Genomic DNA, 15,534 nt, shown 5'->3' with positions numbered 1-15,534 from the left:
AGGGGCCGTGTGTGTGTGTGTGTGTGTGTGTGTGTGTGTGTGTGTGTGCGCGCGCGCGCGCGCGCGTGCGTGCCAACAGACTGCTTAAAATCTTCATGGAGTGCATGTTCTTGGAGGTAACAGTGGTTGCTTGTACCATACAACAAAGGTTTGATCTTCAGTCTCCTGCAAAATGAAGACAATACTACATATCTCCTTAAAAAGACATTTTTCCACTATGATTAATTGTGTGTGTGTGTGTGTGTGTGTGTGTGTGTGTGTGTGTAGGTTTGAGAACAACATATGGGAGTCAGCTATCTCCTGCCACCACATAGGTCCCAGTGACAGCACTTAGGGTCATCAGCCTTAGCAGCAAGCTGCCTTCCCTTGCTGCACCATCGCAGTAGCCCAGTGACAACTTGCTTTGTGGAGATGAAGCTTATCTGCTTTAGCTAACACGCATCCTGCAAACGGACAATGCACTGCACCCCCACCCCCACCCAGAGTCTGCACATCTGTGGGCTGAAATTCCCTGCCTCCATCCATGCTCAACCAACGTGCCTATATCCTTCCTCAAGAGAGGAACAAGGAGCAGGCTTCTCGCCGGCGCCAGCTCACCTCTCCTGGGAGGCCCCTGCGTGGAGGGCAGCCCTTCTCAGCTGCCTCCCTGCAGAGAACCAGAAACCAATGGTAAGGATCTTTGCCAGCCATTGAACCCGGAGCTGGTTTCCATGACAGATGGTGCACGTAACCATTAGGTGGAAGGTGAGAGGTGACTAGGGGTGAGGGGGTCTGGTGTCAGGGTCTAAGCTGTGGGTTTCCACAGTTGCCCCTCAGTATTGATGCTAGGTGTCCCACAGGGCACTGAAATCCACGGGGGCTCATGTCCCTCACATCTGTGTACATTTGCATGTAACTTCTCATATCTTCTTGAGTGCTTTAGAGATATTTAGATTTCATCTCTCTCATACAATACAGCAATGCGATGTGTCACTGTATTTATTCTGTTTGGGTAAAATTTTAAAAAGTACATTCAATATAGAATTTAAAAAAAAACATAATTATTTTAGGCTAGGCATGATAGAGCCTGCCTGAATCCCTGGTACTGAGGATGTGGAGGTAGAAGGATCAGAAGTCAATCTTTTACAGCCTTAGCTATTTTATTCTCATTCTCTCTCCCTCTCCCCCCCCCTCTGCCAGCCTGAGTTATGTTATACCTTGTTTCATAATTACACCTTGTTCCAAAAATTAAAAAAAATCAAACACAAATATTTTGTAGTTGGTCGACTTGGAGGGCATAGAAATGTCATAGCTGAAGACTGTGCACTCCTGTGTGCCCAGCTGCCAGCTGCCGGCCAGCTTTCCTCAGTGAAACACGGGGTTGGGGGGCATGTCATTTCTAGATGATGCTGTCATTTCTAGAATCTTTAAAAGCCAGTGTGGGAGGCTGAAAGGTCTCCTTTGCTTTAACCTGAGACTGCCAGTGTTCCAGACAGGCGTGGATCCATCAGCTTAGAGCCCCAAACCAGGACAACATGGGCACAATCCACAGCCGATCTTCATTCGATGCACAAAGCAAGAAATGAGCCCTTGGTGCTGCAAGCCATGGGGATTTGGGGGCTCTCCGTTACAGCAGCAAAATTTCCTTACCTCAGGGACAGAGCCACTCACTGAGCCTGTGACTCTGTAGAGATTATAATCTGAACCTTTCCATGTAAGCACCCTGGGGGGTTAGGTGTGTGTTTGTGTGTGTGTGTGTGGGGGGGAGGTGGTGGTTGTAGGCCTGTATGAGACGTCCTGGACAAGGGGACTCCCTGCCACCATTCAATATGTTTGTTGATGTTATTATGTGTCTGTCTCATGGTTGTGACCATTTCTTCCTACACAGGGCCAGTGATACAGTCTTCTGACCCTTAATGGCTTTGACCTTTCATTAATGACCATTTCATCAGTTCAAGCAGGAGGCTGGCTTCTCAACAGAAGGCCCAAGTGAAGCATGACCACACACAGTAGGGTGTCTGACCATGCACAATGGGGTGTCTGAGCACACACAGTGGGGTGACTGACAACACAATGGAGTGGCTGACCACACACAGTGGGGTCCAGCAGTATGACTCGGGGTCAGTGGCACACTTCTACACTACAGACATAGACTGGGGAACAGCCAGAAGCTGAGAGAAGAGGCTCGGGGGGGGGGGGGGGGCAGCACTGCTGGCTCGTCCATTCCTGGCTCTCCACCCTCTGCAGTTTGCCCTGGGCCTGGGTGGTATTCCAGGCAGATTTCTTTTTTGGGTAGGAGTACACATGTATGCAGGAGCATACGCCCATTAAGGGTAGGTGTGGAGGCCAGAGGCCAATGTCAGGTACAGCCCACAATTGCTCTTTATCTCATTTTGGGAGTCAGGGTCTCTGTGAACCCACAGCTGATTCAGCGACGCTAGCTGCCTAGTGAGTTTCAAGGGCCTGCCAGTCTCTCCCTAATTCCCACCTTGAGCACTGGGGCTCTAGGCTCATGCCACCGCATGTCGGGGTTTTTACAGGAGTGTTGGGGATCTGACTCAGAACTTCATGTGTGCACAGCAATCACCCAATGAGACATCTCCAGCCCCCCACAACAGGACACAGTTTTTGCAACAGAAACAATTACATTGGGAACTACATGCTACTTTGTTTCACGTAGGAAAAACAGAGCAGACACCAGCAAAAAGAAAACAAGCAGATGGTGTGTTCAGGCCAGTCATCACCCAGTAAGAAACTTGCAGAACGAGAGCAAACTGGGAACTGAGTTCAAGGCCAGGCTGGTCTACAATGCAAGTTCCAGGCCAGGCAGGGCTACATAGTGAGAACTTGTCTCAAGCGAATGGATAAACAAAATGTTCATAAGTCCTACAAATGTCTTTTAGTAAGAACCTACTAAGACTTCTAAGTTAGTGCCAGCAGCATGATGTGCCACTGTCAGCTTCTAGATTTCTCCCACAGTGACATCTGTATACTAATGGTACCAGATTGGCAGCAAGCTTAGCTTGGTTCGATGGGGTGGAATGACCACAAAATCAATAGGGTCCCTGAGGCCTGTGTGGCTCAAATGCATGAAACTAGCTCATCAGAATGGTTCTGCAGAGATCGACCCCCCCACGAGGTGCCCTGACCCCTACCAGTTTTCTCCTCTATGTTATCATTTAAACATTTTTTGACTGGAAAAGGTGGGGTTTTTCTTTCTTTCTTTTAAAAACGCTTTATTACTTTGAGTGTGTGTGTGTGTGTGTGTGTGTGTGTGTGTGTGTGTCTTGGCCTGCATGGTTTATCACACGTATACAATACCAGTAGAGGCCAGAGGAGGGTGACAGAGCTAAGGGAACTGGAGTTAAGCTGGTTGGGCGCCACCGTGTGGGTGCTGGGAACTAAAGAGCAACCAGTGCTTCTAACCACAGAGTCATCTCTCCACTCCTCCCCCCCCCCCTTTTTTCTTTTAAAAATGAAATCAATGTGATTTTCCTTTTTCAAGTTTTATTACATTTTTACTGCATGTCTATATGCATGTATGTCAGTTTATGTGTGTCCATATGTCTGCCTGTTTATGTATGTAGATATAAATGAAGCCAAAGGGTAACGTGTGAATCAGGTCTCCTCTTCACTTGAGATCAAACTCAGGGTGTTGGCCATGAGTTCCTCAGCATGCTGAGCCATCTTACCAACCCCCCAGGAAGTGTTTTCCTTAAAGGTACTTCTGTCTGACATGGCTTCTTGATGTCCCTATGTGCACACATCTTAATAACTGCTTTTCCTGTAAGCAGTTGCTTCCTTTCTTTATCTTTACTGATAATCACAGCATTTTATCCTTGCAATTAGTCTGGTTGAATTTCAACATTGAGAGCCCAAGAGGAGGCATTCGCTCTGAGTCACAGCTCTGGTCCTTCCTTCCTTTTCCTTGGGCGTTGAAATTCTGGGAACTCCAAATCTACATGATGGTTTTATTCCTGCTACGGACTTTGTTTGCCATCTGATTAGACATGATGGCAGCCCATACCTTCATTCCACAGCCACTCGTACTTTCTAGAATAGGCATGAACTTGAGATGGCATTTCTGTGGGAGTCAAGGTCAGACTCCTAAACTGCGGAAAATAGATCAAGAAGAAGGTACCGACACTGTTCACAGTGTGGAGCCACCAATCCAAGGCATCTGCTCTCCTATGGGAGTGTGCTCTCTCTAGCCCCTCCCCAAGGTCCCGCATATGCTAGGCAAGTGAGCTACCACCGCGCTCGGCTCGCTACCACCGTGCTCGCTGGCCATCAACCCAGCTCCAGCTTCAGTGAGAGATCCTGTTTTGAGGAAATAAGTGGGCAGTGATAGAGAGGGTTCTCCGACATCCATGTCTGTCCTCGTGTGCACATATATGTATGAGCAATTTGCAGGCAAACAGATGTGCGCCCTAACCTCAGTCCACCCTGAAAGCTATCCCTAGTTAAAGCCTGGAAGGAGAAAATCTGGGGTTTCAAATTGGGCCTCAAGAAAATAACACAAAAGCCAGGTGGTGGTGGTTCATGTCTCTGACTCCAGCACCAGGGAGGCAGAGGCAGGTAGATCTCTGGAATTTTGACTCCAGTCTGGTCTACATAGTAAGGTCAGCCAGAGCTACATAGTAAAACCCTGTCTTGAACACCTCCCCCCCAAAGCAAAACAAGGGGGGAAGGGGGGAAGGGGGGAAGAAAAAATATAACACACAGGCTCAGGCTGGACATGGTTAATGAATCAGGAAACCATGGACTACCTAAGAGACCTGGGCCAACTGACTCCTCACAAGGATGATAAGAGCGTCAGATGGGGCAGCCCTCCGGGCTTGTATCAGGAAGTACTTGGCAGGAGTCAGACAATGGCCACGTTCTTGTAGGAGTTTATGAAATCCAGCTTTGTCTCAGCTGAGGGTCACCGAGGCCTGTTGCATAACAGGCACAGTCCCAAGCTTTCTGATGTAAGGTAATTAATTTAATCCCCCCACAGCCTCTGATGTAGAACTACCACTAACCCGCATTCCGGAACAGAAGGAACCAAGGCACGGAGAGGTGTGGTCAGCTAACAGAGAGGAGGAGACTGGGGTGGCATGTCACCCAGTGTGCTGGGTGACATGCCACATTGTAGATCCTGCCTACAAAGAAGCACTGCAGATAGGCCCGGTAAAAAGCCTCAGAATTAGAAGGGATCTCTACACAACCTGATCCCTTAAAACAGAGGTGACAAACTGGGCCCCAGCAGGATCGATGGATAGACTGGTCAGTGGAGTTGCCTTCCCTTAGTTTCAGATCCCTCTAGAGAACAGAGTTCTCCACAGTCCCTCAAGCTCCACACTCAGATACAATGACGTTGTAATCCTAACTGCTAACCGACAGATGATGAGCTGTGTGGACCCCCTCACTGTCAGCTTCCTTTCAGCCCCCGTGGGAAACCTAGGCACAAGCTCTTTATTGCTATCCCCGTTTTGCAGGTAAGGAAACCAAGGCCCAGAGAACATCAATAACGTTCTCAAGATCGCAAAGCTGAGGTTGGAGCTGGGCTGTGTTGGAACTTCTGGGGTTCCTCTTCTCTGACTCTATGAGTCTGAGGGAGTCAGAACAGGCCCCTCTGGATCACATAGTCCTGTCTGCTAACAGGGTCCTCAGGCACCAACTGGGAAGTTCCTCCGTCACAACCATCATCAGTCCTGAGAGGCTGACATATTGTCAACATAGTTGAAGAACTAGGTGGTAGTCCTTGTGATTAAAACCACTGGTCCAGGTCTACTTGTTTGCTGCCTGCTGCCTGGAATAGTTCTGAGCATAAATATTTTCAGATTATTTCTTGTGTGTGTGTGTGTGTGTGTGTGTGTGTGTGTGTGTGTGTGTACATTTGAAGATCAGGAGTTGAGAGCAAGTGACTTCCTCAATCACTCTCCATTCGATTTTGATTCTTTGAGACAGGGTCTCACGGACCCTGGGCTCAGTGACTAGCACCAGGGACTGTCCTGTCTCCACCTGCCCATCGCTAAGGGTACAGGTGCTCCCTGCTGTGCTCAGCTTTTTACACAGGTGCTAGAGGCCCACATGCAGGTTCTACTGACTGAGCCATCTCCTCACCCTCCCCTTAGGTGATTTCAACAAGCTGCCAGAGTGGGTGGTGGCGCATGCCTCCAATCCCAGCACTCAGGAGGCAGAGGCAGGTGGATCTCTGTGAGTTCAAGGCCAGCTTGCTCTGCAGAGCAAGTTCCAGAACAGACCTGGGCTACATAAAGAGACCCTGTATTAAAACAAAACTGGCAAATCCAAAAACCAAACCTGAAAACTACCCTTGCCGCTGTCTCCTGTCCTTTCGTCTGCGTGTTCTAGAGGGAGCCGGCTCTGCCTCTGCACTGGGCTTCAGATTCCTATCTCCCACTGGGTGCAATTGCTAGAACTGGGCTTCCCAGAGATGGCTGTGGGGGATGAAGGGAAAGCCCATGCTGAGTAGGTGTGCCCAGTGCCCGGTACCTGGTGCCTGTGCTGGGCAGGTGTGCCTGATACCTGGTGCTTGGTGTTTGGTGTTTGGTGCCTGTGCTGGGCAGGAGTGCTTGATGCCCAGTGCCTGGTGCCTGTTGCAGCAGCTCAGGATCAAGATGGGGCTGGAGTTGATTTATGATACAGAGCTGGGCTCTAGCCAAGTCACAAGGATGATTTTCTTTTCCACATTCTTAATGTATATATGGGTGGTGTCAGCAGGGTACATGGTGTGTGTGTGTGTAGGTCAGAGGACAAATTCTGTTTGGCATTTCTCAGACACTATCCACTACTTCTTATTTTTAATTTTAAGACAGGGTCTCTCAGTGGCCTGAAAAACTCACCAATCTGGTCAGGCTGGCTAACCAGCAAATCCCAGAGATCCACCTATCTCTGCCTCCTGAGTGCTGGGATTACAAGTGTGCACCACCACAACCAGCCTTCCTGGTTCTGGGATCAACCATAGGCCCAGTGCTTTCATGGTGAGCACTTTGCTGACTGAGTTATCTCCCCATATTCCTCACATCCCAGACCACACATGGCATGGGGGCTATGAGGGTAGGGGAGTGTTCATGTCCATCAAGCCCTTGCCGTGTGCCAGCCTGGGCTGAGTATTTTCTCCTATGATTATATTCTTTTCTCTAGTGACCCTGGGGTGGGGGTGGGGAACTATCCTGAAAGCCATTTTGTATCCAGGGATACCATAGTTAGAGAAAGAGTCATAGAAGTTGGAGGCAGAGCAGAGTTTTCAGGACCACTGGATGATGGAGGATCACCAGATGGTGGAGGATCACCAGATGGTGAAGGACCACTGGATGGTGGAGAACCACCGGATAGTGGAGGACTACCAGATGGTGGAGGACCACTGGATGGTGGAGGACACCAGATGGTGGAGGATCACCAGATGGTGGAGGACCACTGGATGGTGGAGGACCACTGGATGGTGGAGGACCACCAGATGATGGAGGACTACCAGATGGTGGTCACACATCTAGCACCTTTAATAATCATCTCTTCTTGCAACCGTGGCCAAGCCCGGAGAGGGTGGCAAGTGACTTGCTAAGGTCACATGGTGAGTCAGAGTCAGGGCTACTGGGACGCATTGTCTAATGCTCTTTCTACCTCACCACGGCTTCTACATGGGAAGGGGGCTTGAGATGGTCAGAGATCCCTCAGGTGGAAGTCAGGCTTCTGCCAGGGGCCTCAGGGCTGTCTTACTCAGACTCCTCCTCTTTGGCGTCCTTCAGGCTCTCCAGGAATACCTCTTCGAGAATGTCAAGCTCCTCCGTGGGCACCTGGAGTAGGGAGGTCACATGACAAACGAGGACTCTGGCCCGGGCATCATAGTATCCTTCAAAGGAAACAGAATGGCCAAAGACTCAGTTCAGGTTTTCAGTCAAGGATGATATCAACAGTGCAGAGCATAAATCCTAAACCTGGAAGCAAAGGTACAGCCCCAGGGGAGCCAGCCTCAGGGGCCACTCTTGGCAGTTCCCACTGTTCTCAGGATTGTCACATGATCCTTGGTCAGTAGGATAGGAAATGGGAATAGTCTACCTGGAGGGTTATAGGCACACAAGGATGTGTGACCTGGTGTGCTTGGGTCAGGAGACAATCCTGAGAACAATGTGAGATCTGACTGCCTGTGCCTGAGTGCTGGGATTAAAGGCGTGTACCACCATGGTCCAGCTTCATCCTCTGATTCTTAGAGAACAAATATCAGTGTCCCAGAGCAGGGCTTCAGAATGTTAAGTTCTATTCACTTGTCTTTGCTGCTGCAATAAACTGCTGGCCATAATCTTTCTAAATTAATTGTGTGTGTGTGTGTGTGTGTGTGTGTGTGAGCATACATATGCCTTTGTGTGCTCATGCATGGCCACAGGTCAACAGGTTTCTTTCCATCCATTTCTTTCTGTCTTGTCTTTTGAGACAAAGTCTCTCGCTGAACCCAAATCTTGCAAGATCTTGCAAGTTTGCCCAGTCTGACCTGTTCCAGCGATGCTCCGGATCCTGCCTCCCCCCAATGCTGGGATTACAAGTCCGTGCTGCTGAGCATGGCTGGGGACTGACCTCAAGTCATCAGTCTTATATGACAAGCACTTTAGAGACTGCTGTCTCTCAGTCACCAGGTTCTCATACACACACCTGCTCCTGTCTGCACAGAAGGGTTTGAGATGTAGCTCAGGCTGGCCTTGAACTCGCTAAGTAGTCCAAGCCAGCTTTGAACTTCCAATCCTTCTACTTCATTTAACTACCACAGCTAACTCTTTCCCCGGGTTCTAGAGGCTGCCCACAGTCCTCAGCTCTTGGCCACATGACTCCAACCTATGCCTCTTCTTCTTCTTCTTCTTCTTCTTCTTCTTCTTCTTCTTCTTCTTCTTCTTCTTCTTCTTCTTCTTCAATTTTATATATAGATATATACATACACATACACATATACATCACACACACACACACACACACTGAATACACTGTTGCTGTCTTCAGACACACCAGAAGAGGGCATCAAATCCCATTACAGATGGTTGTGAGCCACCATGTGTCTGCTCAGGACCTCTGGAAGAGCAGTCAGTGCTCTTAACCTCTGAGCCATCTCTCCAGCCCCAACCTCTGCTTCTTACTGGGTCTCCTTCCTCCTTCAGGGACCCTGGGTCTCCACCACGCCATCCAGATGGTCTAGAACCACCTCCCATCTCAAGATGCTTCACCTGGACACAGCTCCAAAGTCATCTTATCACATGGGCAGCAAAGTCAGGCATCCCACAGAACCAAGGGACAATACCTGAGGGGCCCAGAGTCTATCAAGCCTTGAACCTTTATTTTCCCCTAAGATAAGGCTCGACCAACACTGTATATCTGGACCCTCTCCAGCTCACTCCCTGTGCTGGGACCTGTGGTCCTGACGCAGCCTCTCTCTCTTGGCATCCCTCTGGATTGCCTGTGTTGGACTAGATGACAAGTTGATTCATCCTATGTCCTTTCCCAGCACCTGTCTTCAGTAGGGTGCAGCATAAGAGCTTAAAATCAGATTTTTTTTTTTTTTTTTTTTTTTTTGGCAGAGAGAGAAAGTTTCAGGACTTGGCATTCATCTGCTCTGCAGTCTCCTGGACCCGTGGAGACGGAAGCTGTCAGAGATGCAGTTCTCAGTTCCTGCTGCCCATCTGTGTTGTTTGAGGAACATGTCTGGGATGAGGATGCCTGGCTACGGGCACGGTTTAGTGGCAGAGCTGGAGTAATACACACTGGGGACCAGCCTCAGCAGCACACACATGAACCAATGCACACACGCATGCACACACACAAATCAGTTCCTGCTTTGGCTGGTGGGGGTTGGGGGGGAAGGTCCTCAGAGATGGCAGACACAGGTGTTATGATGGGAGCTGCCTACATGCCCAGGGACAGACAAACATGTGTCCCGTCTTGGGGTCACTGGGTTAACTCAGACAAAGGCACTCCTTTTTCTTTGAAGGAAAGCCTGTGACTCCCAGATGATAATCGGGTTGCGGAGAAGGGTTTGCCAGGGTGATTAATGGGTGGCAATTGTAATTAGCTGGTAATAATACTCCAAGGTCCAGGCTGCCGTGATTCAGGCTGCCACGTGCATGGGTGATTAATATTCAGGGGCAGTATCAAGCATAAGGCTCCTTCCTGTAGCCTCCGGGAAGGGTCATTTCAAAGACTGTGGGGGCTGGGCTCCTGGACTGGGAGTAGAGCTTCTCTTTGGGGCAGACAGGTGGGTTCTGAGTCCTGGGCTATCTCAGATATTTTGGAGCAGGTTTCTTGCCAGCTTACCAGATGACCAATTCACTTGTAAGAAGTGGCCCAGCTGGCCACCCACTTTGAGACTCAGGCATTGGTCTAGGGCAGTGGTTTTCAACCCGTGGGTGGATCACCCGGGGATCAAATGATCCTCTCAGAGGAGTCGGCTAAGACCATTGGAAAGCACAGATATTTACGTTATGATTCATAACAGTAGCAAAATTACAGTTACAAAGTAGAAACAAAAATAATTTTATGATTGGGGGTCACCACCCCATGAGGAGCTGTATTAAAGGGTCACAGCCTTAGGAAGGTGGAGAATCACTGCACTGGAGTCTTCTGACTTTCCCAGCCCAAATACGGGCCATCAGCTAAGGCCAGAACTGCTTCTCCTAAGGAGGGCACTGGTTCTTAGCTTGGTTTGAGATCTTTGCTCCGCCTCCTCTGCTGCTACCACCTGGCATGAGTGTGACCATTGTTCTCTGACCTCCAGTCACCCTGCCCGTCCCTCCTCTTTCATTCTGGCCTCATGCACTCCCTTGGCCCCATGGTAGCCAGAGAGATCCATTAAAACCTTCTCTTAGATCATTTTCTATCTCAGCTTAAAACTCTTAACAGCTCCCAAGGTCTTTAGAATAAAACCAACACATCTGACCAAGGCCCACTGTGGCATGTCCACTCCCAGGCCCCTGCCTGGCATTCTCTGCTGCCTGTCTCTGCTACTGGCTAGATGCATGCTGAGCTCAGAGCTTTACTTGCAGTCTTGCTGTCTGGAAAAGTCCCTTTGCTAGTGTGCTGCTGGGATGGCCCGTGCCCACTCGTCAAGCTTCCACTTAAAACATCAACTCCTTGGACAGCCCACTGGCTTCTCACCAAGAGCAGCCCAGCCTCAGTCTTTCTGATTCCCTAAGGTCAGAGCTCTCAGCCTGCTCCTGGCTGTCTTGTCATACCTGCGCTTGGTAGGTGCACTCACGGACAGACCACGGTCCTCCTGGCCTACTAGTTTCTCTGCTGTGTCCACAGCCCCACATGGTACGAAAGACCTTTGTCATCTCTCCATGAGGTACCTGTTTTCAGGGACTTGGAGTCTTTCCTTCCCAGGAGACATGGTGGGGAGAGGGGCAGGGGGCAGACAGGCTAACTTGCTAAGCGTCTTCCCTTAAATCCTGATTATGAGCTAAGTTCTGACAATGCTTAGAACAGTCTCTCTGAGGGTCACGATTAGCTCAGTCCTTCTCAGAGGTCACCTCCTTTGGGATGCTCTTGTGGATGCAACCCCATGACCTCTGTTGTCTTGGCAGCAGCAATTCCTACCAATCACCATTTAGACTTAGACGGGGCAGTTTTGGAGTAAGGGATGGAGCTCAGATGGAGCGCTTGCTTAACATGCGCGAAGCCCTGGCTTCTATCCCCAGCATTGCACAAACCAAGCATGGTGGTGCACGCCTGTAATCCCAGCACTTTGAAGGTAGAGGCGGGAGGATCACCCTGCTACTTTGTCTCAAGCAAACAAATAAAAATTAGTATGTTGGTAGTTTGGTTGCCTTCTATTTTTTTTCTTTACTGTCTATCTCCCCTTCTAGAATACAAATTCCAAACCCACTGTGCATCCCTAACTGTCGGGCCCTGCTTGAAACAAAGAGAGGTTTATAACCTGCATGGGTGAAGGAAGAATTCTCTGCAGGAATGGAGAGCTGGCCCAGTGTTGGGAAAAGTCCAAACTGTGGAGGATTAGTCTGGATGAATTCATTGCTCTTTTCAGCAGAAAAATCCTATGATTTGTGGACAAATAGATGGTTCAGAGTATATGGGTGCTCACCGCCAGTTGTTCCCCGCCCTTCACACAGACGCCGCACTCCATCCCCAGTAAATAAATGGAAAGAAAACCCAACCGACTAACCTATGATTCGTAACCACACTAATCCAGAAGTTTCAGCTCTCCCCTACCAACTGGACCACATTCTAAACTATACTTCTGTTCTACCCTGCTTTCTCAAACCTTCTCAGCTGCCCGAGGAGCAGCCATGACGACCCACACCATCATGTCAGAGAGAATAGCACTGGGCTGGGTCACTTGCCCAGGATTCTTAACAACTTGGTGGAGAAGTGGCCCATGTTCCCGAACCCAACTGTGTTGTGTGTGTCTGTGTATGCAGGCATACCAGGATAGAGCTCAGGGTCTTGGGCGTGCTAGGTAAATGCTCTATGCCAGTCCCAAGAATGTTTGACATCTGGCACTGTTGAGCTGTATCTGGAGGATACTGTGAGTCCAGCCAGCACTAGACGCACGAAGTGCACAAAGACACTTAGCATTGCTCTGTTTTGTTTAGAAGTGAAGCCTTACTGTAGCCCAGGCTGGTCTCACATTCCCAGTCCCCCCCTCCCAACTGTATCCTGGATTACACCCCTGCACTGCTGGACTGTCCCTAAAATGACTCTTCATGATGACATGCTCATCCTGCTATTTGTAAGATGGTTCTGCCAAGACCAAGGCGCAAATGCACATCCTAATAAGTCATGGTAGCGGCTGCCCTCTGAGCTGGGGCTGAGAGCTGCCTGCTGTTCTGCAAGAGCTGCATGCTTTAACCACCCCCACCCCCACCCCCGTCCTCACAGCATCTGGGGACAGCCCTCACAAGCCTCATAATGTATCTGCCGGCTGCCCATTGTGTTGCTACCTCCCTGTTCACCAGTGCCCCTGATAATGAATTTCCAGGAACATTCCTTATTTATCCCTGTTCTTTCTCTAATGGAAAATCAATGAAAGAGAAGTCATATTATACTTCAGTCCCATCCATGGCTTGCCTGTGGCCAGGGCAGAGGGCACAGAGATCTACTTCTGAGGCTGTCCCCAGAGCTGCCTCCTCAGACGCAATGCCAGCCACGTGGCTGTACACATACTTATGTCACTCAGGCCTGGAGGCAGCACAGCAGTTGTGAGTGGGTTGTAGACGATGCTTTGGGACTAGAACCCCACCACCTGGCTTCCAGCTATGTGGCTGCAGACAGGTTATCATATCCGCCGAGCCGTATTGTCTTCTCTTGTAACATGGGGACAATCATCGCATCTGTCTCCTAAGGGATTGTGTGGCTTCTACCAAGGATTGTGTGCTTGGAAAGGAAACCCTGAGCTGGGAGCCAGGCATCCAGCAGGCACCCAGTGAGTTCTGCGACAGGAACTGTGCCCAGAGCCAGGCTGGTGCTCACAGCAACACTTCAGAGCTTATTTTCTGGATGCTGCAAAATTAACCATCAATGACCTGAATCTCAAGGACACAGCCGGGGAACTCAGCAATTGGGTCCCAAGAGGGACATTTCATCCAGGCTAGCCTCGTTCCACAGAGCTCTGATTCTTACGGGACAGGGGTGCAGTCCCTCCAGGAGGACTTCCTTCGGGAAGAAGAGTCAAGTGTGAGGCACACACTGCTTTGGCTTCTGTGTGTGCACGTGCCTGGGACCCTGGATCCGCAGGGGATGCGTAAGAGTCACACAGAGTACAAAGGGCAAAATTCAGGGTTCAGTTGCCCTGGTCCTGATTCAGAGTTCACATCGAAGTTCACACTGCCTTAGATGGAACTTTGAAATACAACCCTGGCCTACCTGTTTCACTTCTGGGGCCGTGATTTCTTCCCTGTAAGTGGGGATAATAACACACGCTTCAATATGAGGTAACATACTGTATGATAACTCACAATCTGTATAAAGGGCCCAAAGAGCAGCTTGAATGACTTAATAAGGATTACTGAGAGCAAATAAACAGGTCTCACCTGTGATAGCAAATATTTGAGTTTGCACTGATATTTGTGTGGGGTTGGATACAGAAACACATGTATGAGGTCAGAGGTCGGCCTTGGCTGGCTCCCTCAGTGGTCTTCTCACTGGACCCAAAGCTCATTGACTCAGCCAGGCTGGCTGGCCAATGAGCTCCAAGACTCTGCCTGTCTCCATGTCCCCAGTGCCAGAGTTACAGAGGATTACAGCTGTGCTTGGCTTCCCTGGGCGCTGGGGATCTGAACACAGAGTCTCACACTTGTACAGTGAGCCCTTGGCTGAGTGAGCTCTCTCTCCAGCCCTGGAGACACTGTTGGTTGTCACATGAGATATGCTCTTGACATCTAATGTGTGGAGATCGGGGGGGGGGGAGGCTGCCTGACACCCCGGAGCAGGCAGGGACGCCCTTCCACAGAGGATCCACTGCCCAAGTCTTCCACAGAGCCAGCTGTTAGAACTGCCAGCACAGGGTGATTTACATGTATGTACTGCATGGCTGGTTTTCACAGTTGTGTAGGCAAATAGTTTGTGGGTTGCTATAGCATAAAGGAAGTGATTGGCAGCCCACCCAGTTGCCAATATGGGATTACTTTGTAACTATCATCCCCAGACTGTCAATAAAGGTCAATCTTCCAGGAAGTTCTGAGAAATGTGGCCTTCCATGGTGACTTCCTGGGCGGATTGCATGGGTGCTCATCCTGCCCAACACAGGGGGCAGTTCAGTCTCCCTGCTGGGCAACTGCAGCCAGCCTCTGGAGGAGAAGGATGCTCAAAGCACCTTCCCAGCTCTGATTTGGGTGTTTTCTGAAGAAAGACCATCTGCCTATCATTCCTCTATTCCTTCTTTCTTCCTATTCACCATCCATCCATCCATCCATCCATCCATCATTCATCATCTATCCACCCATCCATTCATCTATCCATCCATCCACCCATCGATCCATCATATATCTACCCATCCATCCATTCATCCATCTACCCATCCATCCATCATTCACCCATCTATCTATATATACATATGTAATATCCTGCCTACCTACCTGCTTTCATCCATCCATCTATCCACTCAGGTACCCAGCTATCCATATCCATCCTCCATCTATTCTTCCATCCATCCATCTACCCATCCATCTATCCACCTTAGTAAGGGTGCTTAGTAAGTGGTGGGTTTTCTTAATACAAACAAAAAAGGCAGTGCTGGTTAAGACACTACATTCAAAGAAGATGCCCCTAAGAGAGAAGGAAGCCATTTTAAACCCTCGCAATGATCCTGTTAGAGCCTGTGCCAAGGTTGCCCATAGCGTGGTGGTGTATGTTGGTAGCCATAGCGTGGTGTGTATGTTGGTGCCCATAGCGTGGTGGTGTATGTTGGCACCCATAGCGTGGTGGTGTATGTTGGCGCCCATAGCATGGTGTGTATGTTGGTGCCCATAGCGTGGTGGTGTATGTTGGCGCCCATAGCGTGGTGGTGTATGTTGGCGCCCGTAGCGTGGTGGTGTATGTTGGTGGCCATAGCGTGGT

General features: G+C 49.7%; 1 protein-coding gene across 2 annotated transcripts in view; it reads right to left on the bottom strand.

Moving 5' to 3' along the window:
• Positions 1 to 15,534, bottom strand: part of Tmco4 (transmembrane and coiled-coil domains 4) — an 83,478-nt gene that overhangs the window by 36,902 nt on the left and 31,042 nt on the right. For both annotated transcript variants that reach the window (XM_021201078.2, XM_029540040.1), the window contains one exon: positions 7,702 to 7,834. In XM_021201078.2, coding sequence (XP_021056737.1) covers positions 7,702 to 7,834 — 133 coding nt within the window. The remainder of the gene's footprint in view (positions 1 to 7,701; positions 7,835 to 15,534) is intronic.

The sequence above is a fragment of the Mus pahari genome, chromosome 6, assembly GCF_900095145.1.
Source record: "Mus pahari chromosome 6, PAHARI_EIJ_v1.1, whole genome shotgun sequence".
Classification (NCBI taxonomy): Eukaryota; Metazoa; Chordata; class Mammalia; order Rodentia; family Muridae; genus Mus; species Mus pahari.
Note: the sequence above shows the minus strand (reverse complement) of the source record. Positions and strands in the feature narration are given on the sequence as shown.